Raw genomic sequence first — 20,487 nt, forward strand, 5'->3', positions numbered from 1 at the left:
GTTACCATAGACCAGACACTGAACTGGAGTAGCCATACTGTGGCTACAAGAGCAGGTCAGAGGCTGGGAATTCTCTGGTGAGTAATTCACCACCTGACTCTCCAAAGCCTGCCCACCGTCTACAAGGCATTGGTCAGGAGTGTGATCGAATACTCTTCACTTGACTGGATGAGTGCAGCTCCATCAACATTCAAGAAGCTTGACACCATCCAGGACAAAGTAACCTGTTTGATTGGCACCCCTTCCACAAACATTCACTCCTCCCCCCCACCACCATGGCAACGGTGTGTACCATCTACAAGGTGCACTGCAGGAACTCGCCAAAGTTCTTAGCACCACCTTCCAAACCCACAACTGCTACCAATTAGAAAGACAATCACAGTTCCCATGGTATACGTGGGAACACAACCACCTGGAAATTCCTCTCCAAGCCACTCACCATCCTTACTTGGAAATATATCGCCGTTCCTTCACTGCCACTAGGGCAAAATCCTGTAACTCCCAAACAGCACTACAGGTATACCTACACCACGTGGACTGCAACGGTTCAAGGAAACAGCTCACCACCACCACCTCAAGGGCAATTAGGAATGGGCAATAAATTCTAGCCTAGCCAGCGACACCCACATCTGCTGAATAAATTGTATAAAAAATTTATTAAGATCTCAAGTCAGTTGCATTGAGGTAAAAAAAACTGGAGGAGTCCAAAATTAACACTTAAGACACATGGTTGTAGTGGTAAAAAAGAGACATTGCAAAATAACCCATACAAAGATTAAGTTCTAATATAAAAACAATCTGTTTACTTGTAGCTTCCAGGAAGAGGCACAAAAAGGATCGAGGGGCAGATAAAGCCTGGGAGTGTGAAGAACGTGACCGCAGGATTCTAAATGAATTAAGAAGGGGCAGTTATTCTATCGAAGGTAGACGGAGCTCCGGAAGCAGATATCGGGACCGTAGCCCTGGATCTGAGGATGATTCTCCCCCTCCCAGTCTCAGTGATAGTAAGTATGCATTTCTTGACAATAGAATAAAACACATTTTCTGGAAATGGCCGGACATTAACTTTATTACAATGCAATGTATATGTCACCATAAAGTGCACTTGCACTGGATGTTTAATTTGGGACTTAGCAGACTTCTTACTGATTAGAATATGAAGTCACGTTTTAGAGTTTTAAAGCCTGAGATGCATGGGATAATTTTAAATTATGCAGAGTTGACGGCCAGTTACTGCCAAAAGGTCTGTTTGGAGCAAATCCCTTTTAAAATGTTTAACTAGTTATCTGTCGCTCTTTGAGATTTCAAACATTTGCTGTCATGGGGTGGGGAAACTGGGGAAAGAAGGAGCTGTTCTCTTGGGATGGATTTTACTTCAATCATCTGGACTAGGTCCTAGCAAATCGTATAACTGGGGCCATAGAAAAATTGGGAAGTTGGTGGCAGGGAGTAGGGAAAATTTATAAATCTAAAGGAAGAAGTTGAGCTGATCGAGCACTGTACCATTTTGGATAATTTTTCAAATTCATTTGCGGGCTGTGTGCATTGCTGGCTAGGCCAGCATTTATTGCTCATCCCTAATTACTCTTGAGAAAGTGGCAGTGAGCTGCTTTCTTGAACCACTGCAGTCCCTGTTGTCTTAAGTACACCCATCGTGGTGTTAGGGAGGGAGTTCCATGAATTGTCTCAACCATCTCGGTTGGATAGAAACGGGATGAGAAATTTTTTGATATATGGGGATAGTTCATGATCACTCCCTATTTCTCATGTTCCTATTGTCATTGGCTGCCCCTCAATTTGTCTACTCTGGGTTGAATTTCTGTCAAGGGTCTTCAGATGATTGAAGGCCGAATTTCGATCCACAAATCTTTGGGCACATAGGGCAGGAAGCCCCAAGAAGTAGGTCGGATTTTTCTTTTATTCGTTCGTGGGTCGTGGGCACAGGCCAGCATTTATTCCCCATCCCGTATTGCCCTAGTTTAGAGGACATTTAAGAGTCAACCACATTGCTGTGGGTCTGGAGACACCTGTAGGCCAGACTGGGTAAGGACGACAGATTTCCTTCCCTTAAGGACGTTAATGAACCAGGTGGCTTTTTACAACAATTGGCAATGGTTTCATGGTTATCGTCAGACTTTTAATTCCAGATTTTTATTGAATTCAAATTTCACACTGGTGGGATTTGAACTCAGGTCTCCAGAGCATTACCCTAGGTCTCTGGATTACCAGTCTAGTGACAATTCCACTATGCCACCACCTGTTCCTTCCTGTTCTTTCCTTTTCTGCCATCACTCTACCTCATCATTAGGACTTTTTGACTCAAAGCGTGATGCAGCTTGATGGACATGTTGCCATTTTGAATGATTGCTAGCAAGCTCCTCCCAGTTATTAATGTCAGTGCTGCTGCACTTCAAAGAGAGCTTCAGAGTGTCTTCGAAGTGTTTTCTTTACCCTTTCCTGGAACGTGGAGATTTGTGTTGAGAAAACAGAACCTGACATTTGGACAGTGTCTAGCCCATCAAAGTTGATTTTGCAGGAGTTTTGCCTGGATGCTTGTGGAGCTGGCTTGAAGAAGGACACTAGAGTGTGTTCAGAGGTCCTGCCATGGAATCCAAAGGATGTGGCAAAGGCATTGCTGGTGGAATTTCTCTAGTGTTCTTATGTTTCGCTGATACGCAGTCTAGGTCTCACTGTAGCACACGAGTGTGGTGACAAACTGCTTTGTACACTGACACTTTTGTTGACATGCAGAGTCTTTGTTGTCAAACACTTGCTGCAGTAGAAGGCTGAACTGGTGCAGCTGATCCAGCATTGGATCTCCACATTAATGGTGGCCTTTTCAGAGAGGTGGCTGCCAAGGCCTGGGAAGTGCTGAATATATTCCAGAGTGTCTCCAGTGTGTATGGGAAGTGGAATATTTGGCTGACCAGGTTTGGGATTTATTTTTGCGGTATTCAAGGACAGACCGAATCTCTTGTATGCAGAATTGAAGAGAAGGAGAGTGGCTTGCAAACCTGGTGCAGAGTGGGCAACAACGCTGCAGTCATCTGTAAACTGTAGATCATGTTTGTCTTTGATAGTCAGTTTTAGCACGGAGGTGACTGAGGTTAAAGAGTTTTCCATCTAGGCAGCATTTAATATTTCACCAGAGAGCAATTGATTTTTGAGGCAAATAGCCACTGTCAAGTAGATTGTAAATAATATGGGGCTATCACTCTGCCTCACTTGACACCAATCTGGATTTTGAAGGTGGCTGTTTCAGATGTCCCACTCAATACAGTTGCAGGATTGTGATGAAGTTTCTTGGATATCCAAATCTTTAGAGCACGGTTGTTCTCAACATTTTGCTGCCACAGACAAGTATAAGAAAAGACCATGCTATCTAATATAACTGACTTTATTTGACCCACTGTTCTGGAATTGAGTTGGAGCTGTTAAGATTTTCCAGTTTGGTTGTGAGCTGCACTTGGAATTCCTCCCTTTGGTTGGACTGCTTCGGAGATGAGACATTGATCATGTTCCTCTTGGACTTTTGGGCCTTAGGATATTGGTACTCGGTGGATGTTCATCAAGCAATCAAATAAGTCAGTGATCTGTCAAGCAGGTATCAGATCCCACCGCCTCATGAGTCTTGTAATACAGACATCGCTTGGACCTTTGATTCAAACAGTGAGATAATGCAGGATTTGCCAGTGCTTTGATAGAGGATGCCTCTTTGTGGTTTTGTATTTGGTGTATGAACAAAAGCCTGAACTACGAATTAGGAGCAGGAATAGGCCATTCAGCCCCTCAAGCCTGCTGTGCCATTCAATAAAATCATTGCTTGTTCTTCTGGTGAAAGAAGGTGTAAGATGATATAGGCCATGCTGAGCCCACTTTGTCAGCAAGTGGGCACCATTTGCATCAGCTTTTCCCACCCCATTATTTCCAATGGTTCCTCTCCACACATTGGAGTCAAGACCAACCCTGGCATTGAAGTCTCCCAAAAGGAAGATGTCTTATTTTGGAATGACAATGAAGGTCAGAATAGAACTTTTGCTGAACATGCTTATCGGAGTAGAGGGTTGCGTTGTAAGCGTTGATGATGGTAGCTGTTAGATACGTCTGCAGGTGAAGTATTTTTCATTCATATAATTGGGGAGTTCTGACAGTGCAACCAAACTGAAATTCCAGATGGTAGGTATGGACAGAGAGCTAGCATCACATCTGACTCCAACAGGCACATTTGCACAGCGTACCTTCAGCCTTAGAATGGCGAGTTTGGCGGAGATTTCGGGCTGACAGCAGCATGAGACAGAACGAGCGATTGGTGGATATTCGGGGCTGAAAGCAGTGCGAGACAGAGCGGGAGGTCAGTGAACACTCGCGCTGAAAGCAGCGGGAGGTTGGAGGAGACTCTGGCTGAAAGCAGTGCAAGACGGAGTGGGAGGTTGGTGGAGCCTCGGGCTCAAAGCAGTACAAGACGGAGCGGGAGGTCAGTGGACACCCGCGCTGAAAGCAGCGTGAGACAGAGTGAGAGGCTGGAGGAAGCTCGGGCTAAAAGCAGCGTGAGACAGAGTGAGAGGTTAGAGGAAGCTCAGACTGAAAGCAGCGTGAGACAGTGAGAGGTTGGAGGAGGCTCAGACTGAAAGCAGCGTGAGGCAGTGAGAGGTTGGAGGAGACTTGTACTGAAAGCAGCGTGAGACAGAGTGAGAGGTTGGAGGAGACTCAGACTGAAAGCGGCGTGAGAAGTAAGAGGTTGGAGGAGACTTGGACTGAAAGCAGCGTGAGAAGTGAGAGGTTGGAGGAGGCTTGAACTGAAAGCAGTGTGAGACAGAGTGAGTGGTCGGAGGAGGCTCGGACTGAAAGCAGAGCGAGACAGAGTGAGAGGTCGGAGGGGACTTGGACTGAAAGCAGCGTGAGACAGAGTGAGAGGTCAGAGGAGGCTCGGACTGAAAGCAGCGTGAGACAGTGAGAGGTTGGAGGAAACTCAGACTGAAAGCAGCATGAGAAGTGAGAGATTGGAGGAGACTCGGACTGAAAGCAGAGCGAGACAGAGGGAGAGGTCGGAGGGGACTCGGACTGAAAGCAGCGTTAGACAGTGAGAGGTTGGAGGAGGCTCGGACTGAAAGCAGCGTGAGACAGTGAGAGGTTGGAGGAGACTCAGACTGAAAGCAGCGTGAGAAGTGAGAGATAGGAGGAGACTCAGACTGAAAGCAGAGCGGGACAGAGTGAGAGGTCTGAGGGGACTCGGACTGAAAGCAGCATGAGACAGAGTGAGAGGTCGGAGGAGGCTAGGACTGAAAGCAACGTGAGACAGAGTGAGAGGTCAGAGGAGGCTAGGACTGAAAGCAGCGTGAAACAGAGTGAGAGGTCGGAGGAGGCTCGATCTGAAAGCAACGTGAGACAGAGTGAGTTGTCAGAGGAGGCTAGGACTGAAAGCAGCGTGAGACAGTGAGAGGTTGGAGGAGACTCAGACTGAAAGCAGCGTGAGGGAGAGTGAGAGGTTGGAGGAGGCTCGGACTGAAAGCAACGTGAGACAGAGTGAGAGGTTGGAGGAGACTCGGACTGAAAGCAGTGTGAGGGAGAGTGAGAGGTTGGAGGAGGCTCGGACTGAAAGCAGCGTGAGAGAGTGAGAGGTTGGAGGTGACTCGGATTGAAAGCAGCGTGAGACAGAGTGAGAGATTGGAGGAGGCCCGGACTGAAAGCGGCGTGAGAAGTAAGAGGTTGGAGGAGACTTGGACTGAAAGCAGCGTGAGAAGTGAGAGGTTGGAGGAGGCTTGAACTGAAAGCAGTGTGAGACAGTGAGTGGTCGGAGGAGGCTCGGACTGAAAGCAGAGCGAGACAGAGTGGGAGGTCGGAGGGGACTTGGACTGAAAGCAGCGTGTGACAGAGCGAGAGGTCAGAGGAGGCTCGGACTGAAAGCAGCGTGAGACAGTGAGAGGTTGGAGGAAACTCAGACTGAAAGCAGCATGAGAAGTGAGAGATTGGAGGAGACTCGGACTGAAAGCAGAGCGAGACAGAGGGAGAGGTCGGAGGGGACTCGGACTGAAAGCAGCGTTAGACAGTGAGAGGTTGGAGGAGGCTCGGACTGAAAGCAGCGTGAGATAGTGAGAGGTTGGTGGAGACTCAGACTGAAAGCAGCGTGAGAAGTGAGAGATAGGAGGAGACTCAGACTGAAAGCAGAGCGGGACAGAGTGAGAGGTCTGAGGGGACTCGGACTGAAAGCAGCATGAGACAGAGTGAGAGGTCGGAGGAGGCTAGGACTGAAAGCAACGTGAGACAGAGTGAGAGGTCAGAGGAGGCTAGGACTGAAAGCAGTGTGAAACAGAGTGAGAGGTCGGAGGAGGCTCGATCTGAAAGCAACGTGAGACAGAGTGAATTGTCAGAGGAGGCTAGGACTGAAAGCAGCGTGAGACAGTGAGAGGTTGGAGGAGACTCAGACTGAAAGCAGCGTGAGGGAGAGTGAGAGGTTGGAGGAGGCTCAGACTGAAAGCAACGTGAGACAGAGTGAGAGGTTGGAGGAGACTCGGACTGAAAGCAGTGTGAGGGAGAGTGAGAGGTTGGAGGAGGCTCGGACTGAAAGCAGCGTGAGAGAGTGAGAGGTTGGAGGAGACTCGGACTGAAAGCAGCGTGAGACAGAGTGAGAGATTGGAGGAGGCCCGGACTGAAAGCAACGTGAGACAGAGTGAGAGGTGGGTGGAGGCTCGGACTAAAAGCAGAGTGAGAGGTCGGAGGAGGCTCGGACTAAAAGCAGTGAGAGAGGTTGGAGGAGACTCAGACTGAAAGTAGCATGAGAAGTTAGAGGTTGGAGGAGGCTCGGACTGAAAGCAGAGTGAGACAGAGTGAGAGGTTGGAGGAGGCTCGGACTGAAGGCAGCATGAGAAGTGAGGTTGGAGGAGGCTCAGACAGAAAGCAGAGTGAGAGGTTGGAGGAGACTCGGACTGAAAGCAGAGTGAGAGGTCGGAGGAGGCTCGGACTGCAAGCAGCATGAGAGGTTGGGGGAGACTCGGACTGAAAGCAGCGTGAGACGGAGTGAGAGGTTGGAGGAGGCTCGGACTGAAAGCAGCGTGAGAGGTCGGAGGAGGCTCGATCTGAAAGCAACGTAAGACAGTGCAAGGTCGGAGGAGACTTGGACTGAAAGCGGCGTGTGACAGAGTGAGAGGTCGGAGGAGACTCAGACTGAAAGCAGCATGAGGCAGAGTGTGAGATTGGAGGAGACTCGGACTGAAAGCAGAGTGAGAGGTCAGAGGAGACTTGGACTGAAAGCAGCGTGAGAGGTTGGAGGAGACTCGGACTGAAAGCAGCGTGAGAAGTGAGAGGTTGGAGGAGGCTCGGACTGAAAGCAGCATGAGAAGTGAGGTTGGAGGAGGCTCGGACTGAGAGCAGCGTGAGACAGAGTGAGAGGTCGGAGGAGACTCGGACTGAAAGAGCGAGAGAGAGTGAGAGGTTGGAGGAGACTCAGACTGAAAGCAGCGTGAGAGAGAGTGAGAGGTTGAAGGAGACTCGGACTGAAAGCAGAGTGAGAGGTTGGAGGAGACTCGGACTGAAAGCAGAGTGAGAGGTCGGAGGAGGCTCGGACTGAAAGCAGCGTGAGAGGTTGGGGGAGACTCGGACTGAAAGCAGCGTGAGAAGTGAGAGGTTGGAGGAGGCTCGGACTGAAAGCAGCATGAGAAGTGAGGTTGGAGGAGGCTCGGACTGAGAGCAGCGTGAGACAGAGTGAGAGGTCGGAGGAGACTCGGACTGAAAGAGCGAGAGAGAGTGAGAGGTTGGAGGAGACTCGGACTGAAAGCAGAGTGAAAGATCAGAGGACACTTGGACTGAAAGCAGCGTGAGAGGTTGGGGGAGACTCGGACTGAAAGCAGTGTGAGAAGTGAGAGGTTGGAGGAGGCTCGGACTGAGAGCAGCATGAGCCAGAGTGAGAGGTCAGAGGAGACTCGGACTGAAAGAGCGAGAGAGAGTGAGAGGTTGGAGGAGACTCAGACTGAAAGCAACGTGAGAGAGAGTGAGAGGTTGGAGGAGACTCGGACTGAAAGCAGCGTGAGGGAGAGTGAGAGGTTGGAGGAGGCTTGGACTGAAAGGAGAGTGAGAGGTTGGAGGAGGCTCGGACAGAAAGCAGAGTGAGAGGTCGGAGGAGACTCGGAATGAAAGTAGCACGATGCAGAGTGTGAGATTGGAGGAGACTCGGACTGAAAGCAGAGTGAGAGGTCGGAGGAGGCTCGGACTGAAAGCAGCGTGAGAGGTTGTAGGAGACAGACTGAAAGCAGCGTGAGAGGTTGGAGGAGACTCGGACTGAAAGCAGCGTGAGGGAGAGCGAGAGGTTGGAGGAGGCTCGGACTGAAAGCAGCGTGAGAGAGTGAGAGGTTGGAGGAGGCTCAGACAGAAAGCAGAGTGAGAGGTTGGAGGAGACTCGGACTGAAAGCAGAGTGAGAGGTCGGAGGAGGCTCGGACTGAAAGCAGCGTGAGACAGAGTGAGAGGTCGGAGGAGGCTTGATCTGAAAGCAACGTGAGACAGAGTGAGAGGTCGGAGGAGACTCGGACTGAAAGCAGCACGAGGAAGAGTGTAAGATTGGAGGCGACTCAGACTGAAAGCAGCGTGAGAAGCGAGAGGTTGGAGGAGGCTCGGACTGAAAGCAGCATGAGAGAGTGAGAGGTTGGAGGAGGCTCAGACAGAAAGCAGAGTGAGAGGTTGGAGGAGACTCGGACTGAAAGCAGAGTGAGAGGTCGGAGGAGGCTTGATCTGAAAGCAACGTGAGACAGAGTGAGAGGTCGGAGGAGACTCGGACTGAAAGCAGCACGAGGCAGAGTGTAAGATTGGAGGAGACTCAGACTGAAAGCAGCGTGAGAAGCGAGAGGTTGGAGGAGGCTCGGACTGAAAGCAGCATGAGAGAGAGTGAGAGGTCGGAGGAGACTTGGACTGAAAGCAGTGCAAGACAGAGTGAGTGGTCGGAGGAGGCTCGGAATGAAAGCAGAGCGAGACAGAGTGAGAGGTTGGAGGAGACTTATACTGAAAGCAGTGTGAGAGGTTGGAGGAGGCTCGGACTGAAAGCAACGTGAGACAGAGTGAGATGTCGGAGGAGACTCGGACTGAAAGCAGCGTGAGAGAGTGAGAGTTTGGAGGAGTCTCGGACAGAAAGCAGAGTGAGAGGTTGGAGGAGACTCGGACTGAAAGCAGCGTGAGACAGTGAGAGGTTGGAGGAGGCTCGATCTGAAAGCAGCGTGAGAAGTGAGAGGTTGGAGGAGACTCGGACTGAAAGCAGAGCGAGACAGAGTGAGAGGTCGGAGGGGACTCGGACTGAAAGCAGCGTGAGACAGTGAGAGGTTGGAGGAGACTCGGACTGAAAGCAGAGCGAGACAGAGTGAGAGGTCAGAGGAGGCTCGATCTGAAAGCAGCGTGAGACAGAGTGAGTGGTCAGAGGAGGCTGGGACCGAAAGCAGCGTGAGACAGAGTGAGAGGTTGGAGGAGGCTCGGACTGAAAGCAGTGTAAGACAGAGTGAGAGGTTGGAGGAGACTCGGACTGAAAGTAGCGTGAGAGAGTGAGAGGTTGGAGGAGACTCGGACTGAAAGCAGCGTGAGACGGAGTGAGAGGTTGGAGGAGGCTCGGACTGAAAGCAGCGTGAGAGGTCGGAGGAGGCTCGATCTGAAAGCAACATGAGACAGTGCGAGGTCGGAGGAGACTCGGACTGAAAGCGGCGTGTGACAGAGTGAGAGGTCGGAGGAGACTCAGACTGAAAGCAACGTGAGAGGTTGGAGGAGACTCGGACTGAAATCAGCGTGAGAAGTAAAAGGTTGGAGGAGGCTCGGACTGAAAGCAGCGTGTGAAGTGAGAGGTTGGAGGAGGCTCGGACTGAAAGGAACGTGAGACAGAGTGAGAGGTCGGAGGAGACCCGGACTGAAAACAGCGTGAGACAGAGTGAGAGGTTGGAGGAGGCTCGGACTGAGAGCAGCGTGAGCCAGAGTGAGAGGTCAGAGGAGACTCGGACTGAAAGAGCGAGAGAGAGTGAGAGGTTGGAGGAGACTCAGACTGAAAGTAACGTGAGAGAGAGTGAGAGGTTGGAGGAGACTCGGACTGAAAGCAGCGTGAGGGAGAGTGAGAGGTTGGAGGAGTCTTGGACTGAAAGGAGAGTGAGAGGTTGGAGGAGGCTCGGACTGAAAGCAGCGTGAGACAGTGAGAGGTTGGAGGAGGCTCGATCTGAAAGCAGCGTGAGAAGTGAGAGGTTGGAGGAGACTCGGACTGAAAGCAGCGTGAGACAGTGAGAGGTCGGAGGAGGCTCGATCTGAAAGCAGCGTGAGACAGAGTGAGTGGTCAGAGGAGGCTGGGACTGAAAGCAGCGTGAGACAGAGTGAGAGGTTGGAGGAGGCTCGGACTGAAAGCAGCGTAAGACAGAGTGAGAGGTTGGAGGAGACTCGGACTGAAAGTAGCGTGAGAGAGTGAGAGGTTGGAGGAGACTCGGACTGAAAGCAGCGTGAGACGGAGTGAGAGGTTGGAGGAGGCTCGGACTGAAAGCAGCGTGAGAGGTTGGAGGAGGCTCGATCTGAAAGCAACGTGAGACAGTGCGAGGTCGGAGGAGACTCGGACTGAAAGCGGCGTGTGACAGAGTGAGAGGTCGGAGGAGACTCAGACTGAAAGCAACATCAGAGGTTGGAGGAGACTCGGACTGAAAGCAGCGTGAGAAGTGAAAGGTTGGAGGAGGCTCGGACTGAAAGCAGCGTGTGAAGTGAGAGGTTGGAGGAGGCTCGGACTGAAAGGAACGTGAGACAGAGTGAGAGGTCGGAGGAGACCCGGACTGAAAACAGCGTGAGACAGAGTGAGAGGTTGGAGGAGGCTCGGACTGAGAGCAGCGTGAGCCAGAGTGAGAGGTCAGAGGAGACTCGGACTGAAAGAGCGAGAGAGAGTGAGAGGTTGGAGGAGACTCAGACTGAAAGTAACGTGAGAGAGAGTGAGAGGTTGGAGGAGACTCGGACTGAAAGCAGCGTGAGGGAGAGTGAGAGGTTGGAGGAGTCTTGGACAGAAAGCAGAGTGAGAGGTCGGAGGAGACTCGGACTGAAAGTAGCACGAGGCAGAGTGTGAGATTGGAGGAGACTCGGACTGAAAGCAGAGTGAGAGGTCGGAGGAGGCTCGGACTGAAAGCAGCGTGAGAGGTTGTAGGAGACAGACTGAAAGCAGCGTGAGAGGTTGGAGGAGACTCGGACTGAAAGCAGCGTGAGGGAGAGTGAGTGGTTGGAGGAGGCTCAGACAGAAAGCAGAGTGAGAGGCTGGAGGAGACTTATACTGAAAGCAGTGTGAGAGGTTGGAGGAGGCTCGGACTGAAAGCAACGTGAGAGAGTGAGAGGTTGGAGGAGGCTCAGACAGAAAGCAGAGTGAGAGGTTGGAGGAGACTCGGACTGAAAGCAGAGTGAGAGGTCGGAGGAGGCTTGATCTGAAAGCAACGTGAGACAGAGTGAGAGGTCGGAGGAGACTCGGACTGAAAGCAGCACGAGGCAGAGTGTAAGATTGGAGGAGACTCAGACTGAAAGCAGCGTGAGAAGCGAGAGGTTGGAGGAGGCTCGGACTGAAAGCAGCATGAGATAGAGTGAGAGGTCGGAGGAGACTCGGACTGAAAGCAGTGCAAGACAGAGTGAGTGGTCGGAGGAGGCTCGGAATGAAAGCAGAGCGAGACAGAGTGAGAGGTTGGAGGAGACTTATACTGAAAGCAGTGTGAGAGGTTGGAGGAGGCTCGGACTGAAAGCAACGTGAGACAGAGTGAGATGTCAGAGGAGACTCGGACTGAAAGCAGCGTGAGAGAGTGAGAGTTTGGAGGAGACTCGGACTGAAAGCAGCGTGAGACAGTGAGAGGTTGGAGGAGGCTCGATCTGAAAGCAGCGTGAGAAGTGAGAGGTCGGAGGAGACTCGGACTGAAAGCAGTGCAAGACAGAGTGAGTGGTCGGAGGAGGCTCGGAATGAAAGCAGAGCGAGACAGAGTGAGAGGCTGGAGGAGACTTATACTGAAAGCAGAGTGAGATGTCGGAGGAGACTCGGACTGAAAGCAGCGTGAGAGAGTGAGAGGTTGGAGGAGGCTCAGACAGAAAGCAGAGTGAGAGGTTGGAGGAGACTCGGACTGAAAGCAGAGTGAGAGGTCGGAGGAGGCTTGATCTGAAAGCAACGTGAGACAGAGTGAGAGGTCGGAGGAGACTCGGACTGAAAGCAGCACGAGGCAGAGTGTAAGATTGGAGGAGACTCAGACTGAAAGCAGCGTGAGAAGCGAGAGGTTGGAGGAGGCTCGGACTGAAAGCAGCATGAGATAGAGTGAGAGGTCGGAGGAGACTCGGACTGAAAGCAGTGCAAGACAGAGTGAGTGGTCGGAGGAGGCTCGGAATGAAAGCAGAGCGAGACAGAGTGAGAGGTTGGAGGAGACTTATACTGAAAGCAGTGTGAGAGGTTGGAGGAGGCTCGGACTGAAAGCAACGTGAGACAGAGTGAGATGTCGGAGGAGACTCGGACTGAAAGCAGCGTGAGAGAGTGAGAGTTTGGAGGAGACTCGGACTGAAAGCAGCGTGAGACAGTGAGAGGTTGGAGGAGGCTCGATCTGAAAGCAGCGTGAGAAGTGAGAGGTTGGAGGAGACTCGGACTGAAAGCAGAGCGAGACAGAGTGAGAGGTTGGAGGGGACTCGGACTGAAAGCAGCGTGAGACAGTGAGAGGTTGGAGGAGACTCAGACTGAAAGCATCGTGAGAAGTGAGAGGTTGGAGGAGACTCGGACTGAAAGCAGCGTGAGACAGTGAGAGGTCGGAGGAGGCTCGATCTGAAAGCAGCGTGAGACAGAGTGAGTGGTCAGAGGAGGCTCGGACTGAAAGCAGCGTAAGACAGAGTGAGAGGTTGGAGGAGACTTGGACTGAAAGTAGCGTGAGAGAGTGAGAGGTTGGAGGAGACTCGGACTGAAAGCAGCGTGGGACGGAGTGAGAGGTTGGAGGAGGCTCAGACTGAAAGCAGCGTGAGAGGTCGGAGGAGGCTCGGTCTGAAAGCAACGTGAGACAGTGCGAGGTCGGAGGAGACTCGGACTGAAAGCGGCGTGTGACAGCGTGAGAGGTCGGAGGAGACTCAGACTGAAAGCAACGTGAGAGGTTGGAGGAGACTCGGACTGAAAGCAGCGTGAGAAGTGAAAGGTTGGAGGAGGCTCGGACTGAAAGCAGCGTGTGAAGTGAGAGGTTGGAGGAGGCTCGGACTGAAAGGAACGTGAGACAGAGTGAGAGGTCGGAGGAGACCCAGACTGAAAACAGCGTGAGACAGAGTGAGAGGTTGGAGGAGGCTCGAACTGAAAGCAGCGTGAGAGAATGAGAGGTTGGAGGAGACTCGGACTGAAAGTAGAGCGAGACAGAGTGAGTGGTCAGAGGAGGCTCGGACTGAAAGCAGTGTGCGACGGAGTGAGAGGTTGGAGGAGGCTCGGACTGAAAGCAGCGTGAGACAGTGAGAGGTTGGAGGAGGCTCAATCTGAAAGCAACGTGAGACAGAGTGAGTGGTCAGAGGAGGCTCGGACTGAAAGCAGCGTGAGAGGGTGAGAGGTTGGAGGAGGCTCGGACAGAAAGCAGAGTGAGAGGTTGGAGGACACTCAGACTGAAAGCAGCGTGAGACAGAGTGAGAGGTTGGAGGAGGCTCGGACTGAAAGTAACGTGAGACAGTGAGAGGTCGGAGGAGACTTGGACTGAAAGCAGCGTGAGAGGTTGGAGGAGACTCGGACTGAAAGCAGCGTGCGACAGTGAGAGGTCAGAGGAGACTCGGACTGAAAGCCGTGTGAAACAGAGAGGTCGGAGGAGGCTCGGACTGAAAGCAGCGTGAGACAGACTGAGAGGTTGGAGGAGGCTCAGGGCTTGGTGCTACCACTGCTGCTGTCACTGCTGCTCGTATTCAGAAACAGAAATCGAGGTATGACATCACAGGGAAGTTGTATGTTGATGGCTGGTGAATAATGCTGCTTAGGGACTGAGCTTCAACTGGTAGATTAAAAACGATAAATGCATTAAGTATTAATAAGGAACAAGTGTGTGGTTGGTATTTATTATCTTTTATTTTTAGGTATTGTTTATTGCTACTAGTAAAGTGTGTTAAGTATTAGCATTTATCAACTGAAACACTTTAACTACTATTAATAAACCTTATTAGTATTGATAAACTTTTATTTTCGCAGTAACAAGGGTAATTAATAAATAAAGAAATGGCAGGGCTGCTTCAATCTTGAGTGCCCATTCTGTGTTATGTGGGAATTCCAAGATGCTTTCCTCATCCTGGATACCATTTGTGCAAGAAGTATTGTCAGTTGCAGCACCTTGAGCTCTGGGTTTTGGAACTTGAGCAGCAGCTGATGTCACTGTGGTGCATCCATGAGGCTGAGCGCTATGTCGATAGCATGTTTATAGATGTGGTCACTCCACAGGTAAAGAATATGTAGAGGGAGAGGGAAGGGGTGACTGTCGGACAGAGAAAAAGTATCAGGAAGGTAATCATTGAGTGCATCCTACTCTCCAACCAGTATTCACTTCTGAACACTGATGGTTCATCTGGTGAGTGCAGCGAGAGCCAAATTCATGGCACCATGGATGGTGCAGGTACACAGGGTGGGTACAAGGAAGTCTGGAAGAGCAATAGTGATAGGTGATTAGATAGGGGAACGGATAGGTGTTTCTGTGGCCGCAGACGTCATTCCAGGACAGTGTGTTGCCTCCCTGGTACCAGAGTCAATGATGTCATTGAGAACTGCAGAGCACCCTGAGCGGGGAGAGTGAACAGTCAGCAGTTGTGGTCCACATCGGTACCAATGACAAAGATAGAAAGAGGGATGTAATCAGAATTTAGGGAGCTATGTAGAACATTAGCAACTAGTGGAAAGGATGTAGAGGAACAAATTTGCAAGGAAATTGGAGAGTTGCAAAAATTGTACAGTACTTATAATGGGGGAACTACAGTTATCCAACTACAGACTGGGATAATAGTAGTGTAAAGAATTCCTAGAGTGTGTTCAGGAAAATTTTCTTCAGTATGTTTCCAGTGCAATGAGGAAGGAGGCACTGCTGGACCAGGTTCTGGGAAATGAGGTGGGCCAAGTAGACCAAGTGTCAGTAGGAGAACATTTAGGGGAACAGTGAGCTATGCACCAAAAGACTCAGGAGGATGATGGGAAAGGATAAAGAACAGTCCAGAGTAAGAATAATTAACTGGGGGGAAAGCCAACTTCAACAGAGTAAGAATAGATCTGGGCCGAAAAAACTGGAGTCAAAGTCAGCAGGAAAACCGTAGTTGATCAATGGGCTACCTTCGAAGAAGAGAGAGCCTGGACATAGTCGAGGTATATTCTCTCGACAGGGAAAGGTAGGCAAACAAATCCAGGGCTTCCTAGACGACAAAGGAGATAAAAATTAAGATAAAGAAGAAAAAGTGTGCTTATGACAATTGTCAGGTAGAAACCACATTTGAGAACCAGGCTGAATATAGAAGGTTCAGAGGGGAGGTGAAGAAGCAGGGGGAATATGAAGAGAGACTGGCAGCTAACATAAAAGGGAATTCCAAAGTCTCCTATAGGCAAATAAATAGTAAAAGGATGGTAAAGAGAAGAGTACAGATGATGAAGGACCAGAACGGGGTTTTAAACATGGAGGCAGAGGCAAGGCTAGGGAATTAAATGAATCCCTTGGCTAATAAAGACAAATATCCCATGTGCTTTCTTAACCAAATTATCTACCTGTGCCTTCAGGGATCCATGGACATGTACGCCAAGGGGTCCCCCTGATCCTCTGTACTTCTGAGGGTCCTACCATTCATTGTGTATTCTCTTGCCATGTTAGTCCTCCCAAAATGTATCACCTCACATTGCTCAGGATTACATTCCATTTGCCACTGCCCTGCCCATCTATATCGCCCTGTAATCTAAGGCTTTCCTCCTCACTATTTACGACAGCAATTTTCGTGTCATCTGCGAACTTACTGATCATACCTCCTATATTCACTTCTAAATCATTAATGTGTACTACAAGCAGCAAGGTAGATAAAGGTAGTGCAGTTGATGTGGTCTACATGGACGTCAGTAAGGCTTTTGACAAGGTCCCACATGGGAGAATGATCAGGCAGGTGGCATTCATCAACTTGTGGTTGTACAGTTAAAGGTACTTGAGTCATTGGCATGTTAAAGTAATATACCTGCATGGTAGCCCCTCAGTTCTGATGTGAACAACGTGTTACTTCAGGCTGTTGCTGCCATCAGGACTTTGCTGCTATGTGGACATGTTTATCAAAATCCATCTGGTTTAAATATTGCAATGAAGTGTGATCCATGGGATCCAGGGCAATTTGGCAAAATTGGTTCAGCACCGATCCCTGCGGTACACCACTTGTCACAGGCTTCCAATTACAAAAACAACCTTCAACCATCATCCTCTGTCTCCTGCCACTAAGCCAATTCTGGATCCAATTTGTCAAATTGCCCTGGATCCCAAGGGCTCTCACCATCTTGATCATTCTCCCATGCGGGACCTTGTCTAAAGCCTTACGGAAGTCCATATAAACTACAGCAGCTGCACTACTCATCTACACAACCAGCCACCTCCTTGAAAAATTCAACTTTGTTAGACATGAGCACCCCCTGACAAAGCCATGCTGACTATCTCTGATTAATCCCTGCCTCTTCAGGTGGAGATTAATCCTATCCCTCAGAAATTTTTCCAATAGTTTCCCTACCACTGATGTTAGACTCACTGGCCTGTAATTACCTGGTTTATCCCTACTACTGAATAAGGGTTGCACATTTGCTGTCCTCAAGTCCTCTGGCACCTCTCCTGTAGCCAGAGAGGATTTGAAAATTAGTGTCAGAGCCCTTGCAATTTCCTCCCTAGCCTTACATAGCAGCCTGGGATATCTTTTGCACCAATGTTCTAGGCTGCTTCATCATTGAGGATGGGGATATTTGCGGAACAACCTCCTCCTGTGAGTTTAATTGTCCACCACCATTCACGACTGGTTGTGACAGGGCTGCAGAGCTTAGATCTAATCCGTTGGTTGTGGAATTGCTTAGCTCTCCCTATCACTTGCTGTTTATGCTGTTTGGCACGCAAGTAGTCCTGTGTTGTAGCTTTGCCAGGTTCACATCTCATTTTTAGGTATGCCTGGTGCTGCTCCTGGCATGTCCTCCTGCACTCTTCATTGAACCAGGGTCAATTCCTTGGCTTGTTGATCATGGCAGAGTGGGGGATATGCTGATAGATGAGATTACAGATTGTAATTCAGTACAATTATGCTGTTTGCGATGGCACCCAGCCTTGAGTTGCTAGATCTGTTTGAAATCTATCCCATTTATTATGGTGGTACATACGAACAAACGTACAAACATATGAAACAGGAGCAGAAGTAGGCCATTCGGCCCCTCAAGACCTCCCCTTCGTTCATTAAGATCATGGTTAGCTGTGTGTGTATCGAATTCCAAATTCCCATCTACCCTGGTTAGTCTTAGTCTACCTCTGCCTTAAAAAAAATATTCGGTGACCCTGTCTCCACCACCTCCTGAGGCAGAGTATTCCAATGTCACACAACCCTCAGAGAAAATGTTTCTCCTCACCTCTGTCCTAAAAGGGCAGCCCCTAATTTTAAAAGTGTCCCCAGTACTGGACTCACCCACAAGAGGAAACATCCTTTCCACGTCCACCTTGTCAGTACTGTTTAAGATCTTATATATTTCAATCAAGTCACCCATCACTCTTCTAAGCTCCAGTGGAAACAAGTCCAGTCTTCCCCATCGTAAGATAACCCACTCATTCTAGGCATCAATCTAGTAAACCACCCCTGAACCACCTTCAACACATGTGCACCCTTCCTTAAATGAGGAGACCAAAACTGCATACAGTATTTGAGATGCGGTCTCACCAGTGCCTAAGATGCTTACATTTATGTTGAATTCCTCTTGTAATAAAGGATAGCATTTCATTAGCCGCCTTATTAACTTGCTGTGCCTGCATACCAACTTTTTGTGCCTCATGCATAGAACACGTAGACCCCTCTGCAGCTCGGAATTCTGCAGCCCTTCTCTGTTTACGTAATTCTCGCTTTTTTTATTCTTCCTGCCAGAGTGAACATTCACATTTTCCCACATTATATTCCACCTGCCAGATTTTAGCCCACTCTTAGAACCTATCTATATCCATCTGCAAACTCCTTATGTCTTCACAACATACTTTCCTACATAGTTTTGTGTCACCTGCAAATTTAGCTACCATGCCTTCACTCCCTACATCTATGTTATTGATATAAATTGTAAAAAGTTGAGGCCCCAGCACAGACCCCTGTGGAACTCCACTCATCACATCCTGCCAGTCAGAAAAAGACCCTTTCATGCATACTGTTTTCTGCAGCCAGCCAATCTTCTATCCATGACTTTTATTTTCTGCAATAACCTTTGATGTAGCATCTTATCAAATGCCTCCTAGATATCTAAGTACAGTACATCCACCGGCTCCCCTTTATCCACAGCGCATGTTACTCCTTCAAAGAATTCTAATAAATTGGTTAAACATGGGAGAGTAACCTCTGAGCTCTCCAGTGTTGGATTTGGGGGTACCCCAATGATGTGCTGGGGACTCTGTCAGGTAAGGGTTTGCATGGCAATTGCCCAGAAGTGCACACTCTCTCCAGACAATTGCTCTGCGCTGGAAACCATCTGAAAATGTGGTTTAAATCGCAAACATCGAAATGTTCCGCTAGGGTTACACCAATAGTTACTCGGAAGAATTTAGAGGAATTAAAACCTCTTCCAGCATCTGGGTGATTATTGTAAAGACCAAGAACGACCCACGGAACTTCTGCCACATCCCCAATCTCTGACCCCACCCCCCAAGTGCAAAGCACTACCTTCTCCCTGACCTGTCAATTTCCCTGGCCCTTTAACCTTACCTGCTTTACGGAAGCAAGTGCTGTAAAAAAGGGGACGTGGCCTCCTTGAATCCGCTGGAGCTTCACTTCACTGGGACCTGCGAGGAGTCTTCTGATGCAGGCCCCATGCAGCTCCGGTGAACGCAAGGGTCAGCGTAATTTTCAAGGGCAGGTAAGTAGATATTTATTTCTTCTAAGTCCTGTGGGCCATCACTTTCCGACACTACTTGGAAGTTATGGCCCATGACTTCCCTTTCTCAAAACCATGCTGACTCTTCCTGATTACCTTGAGTTTCTCTAAGTCCCCAGCTATAACATCTTTAATGATTGACCCTTGACATCTTCCCCACGGCAGACGTCAAGCTAACTGGCCTTATAGTTTACAGTTTTCTGCCTCCCTCCCTTCTTGAATAGAGAGGTTATGTTTGCTACTTTCCAGTCTGGTGGAAGCTTTCCAGAATCTGGGGAATTTTGGAAAATTAACATCAATGCATTTGCTACCTCATTAGCACCTCTTCTAAGACCCTAGGATGAAGTCCATCTGGACCCTGAAACTTGTCAGCCCACAGCTCCTATCTGTTTGCTCAGTACCACTTCCTTAGTGATTATGATTTCACCCAAGTTCCCCTCTCCCTTCCACCTCCTGATTTACAGCAATTACTGAAATGTTTTTTATATCCTCTCGTGAATATGGAAGCAAGATATTTGTTCTTTTCATCCGCCATTTCCTTATGATTGATTATTAATGCCCCTTTCTCTCTCTAGAGGACCAACACTCGCTACTTAAATAAAAACAGGAAATACTGGAAAAACTCAGCAGGTCTAACAGCATTTGTGGAAAGAGAAACAGAGTTAACATTTCAGAACTAAAGAGAAGTAGAAATGTGATGGATTTCAGACTGTTTAAGGGGAGGTGGAGCAGGTAAAGCAGGATAGAAGGTCAGTGATGGGGGGGAGGCTAAGGAGAGATCGACCAAGGTGCCATAGACATGACAAAGGGAGTGTTAATGGTCGTGTTAAGTGCTAAAGAAGGTGCTGATGGTGGCATAAAGGTAAGAAACGTGTGAATAACAGAACAAGGGTCAGCACTCTGTCAAAGATGACATAGAACAAATGACAGATGGCCCTTTGGGGATGGTTGGGGGAAAAGGTTAGAAAAGGGATTTTTAAAAAGGGATAAAACAATGAATAAATGATTAAAAATAAGTAAATAAAAAGAAACAAATCAAATAAAACTACATTTTTTTTAAAAAAGGATTAAAAAGGGGGTGAAGATGGAGGAAGAGAGTTCATAGTCTGAAGTTGATGAACTCATTGTTTAGTCCGGAAGGCTGTAAAGTGTCTAATCAGAAGATGAGGTGCTTTTCCTCCAGTTCGCATTGGGCTTCACTGGAACATTGCATCAGGCTCACTTTACTTACTCTTTTCATTTCTAAATACCTGTTACTATTGCTATTACTCTTGCTATTTGATTTTACATTCCTAGCTAGCTTCCTCTCATACTGTGATTTTTTTTTTTTTCTCCTGGTTAACCTTTTATTCATTGCCTGCCATTCTTTATATTCTGACCAATCATCTGACCTGCCACTCTTCTTTGCGCAGTTATGTTTTTTCCTTAAGTTTAT

At 49.0% G+C, this 20,487-nt stretch overlaps 1 protein-coding gene and 1 pseudogene across 7 annotated transcripts in view; both read left to right on the plus strand.

Annotated features, from left to right (window-relative positions):
* Positions 1-20,487, plus strand: part of LOC121276953 (nipped-B-like protein) — a 554,475-nt gene that overhangs the window by 249,878 nt on the left and 284,110 nt on the right. For all 7 annotated transcript variants that reach the window (XM_041185678.1, XM_041185679.1, XM_041185683.1 and 4 more), the window contains one exon: positions 813-1,004. In XM_041185678.1, coding sequence (XP_041041612.1) covers positions 813-1,004 — 192 coding nt within the window. The remainder of the gene's footprint in view (positions 1-812; positions 1,005-20,487) is intronic.
* Positions 16,019-16,231, plus strand: LOC121277543 (annotated as a pseudogene).

Source organism: Carcharodon carcharias, chromosome 4 (genome assembly GCF_017639515.1).
Source record: "Carcharodon carcharias isolate sCarCar2 chromosome 4, sCarCar2.pri, whole genome shotgun sequence".
NCBI classification, from domain to species: Eukaryota; Metazoa; Chordata; class Chondrichthyes; order Lamniformes; family Lamnidae; genus Carcharodon; species Carcharodon carcharias.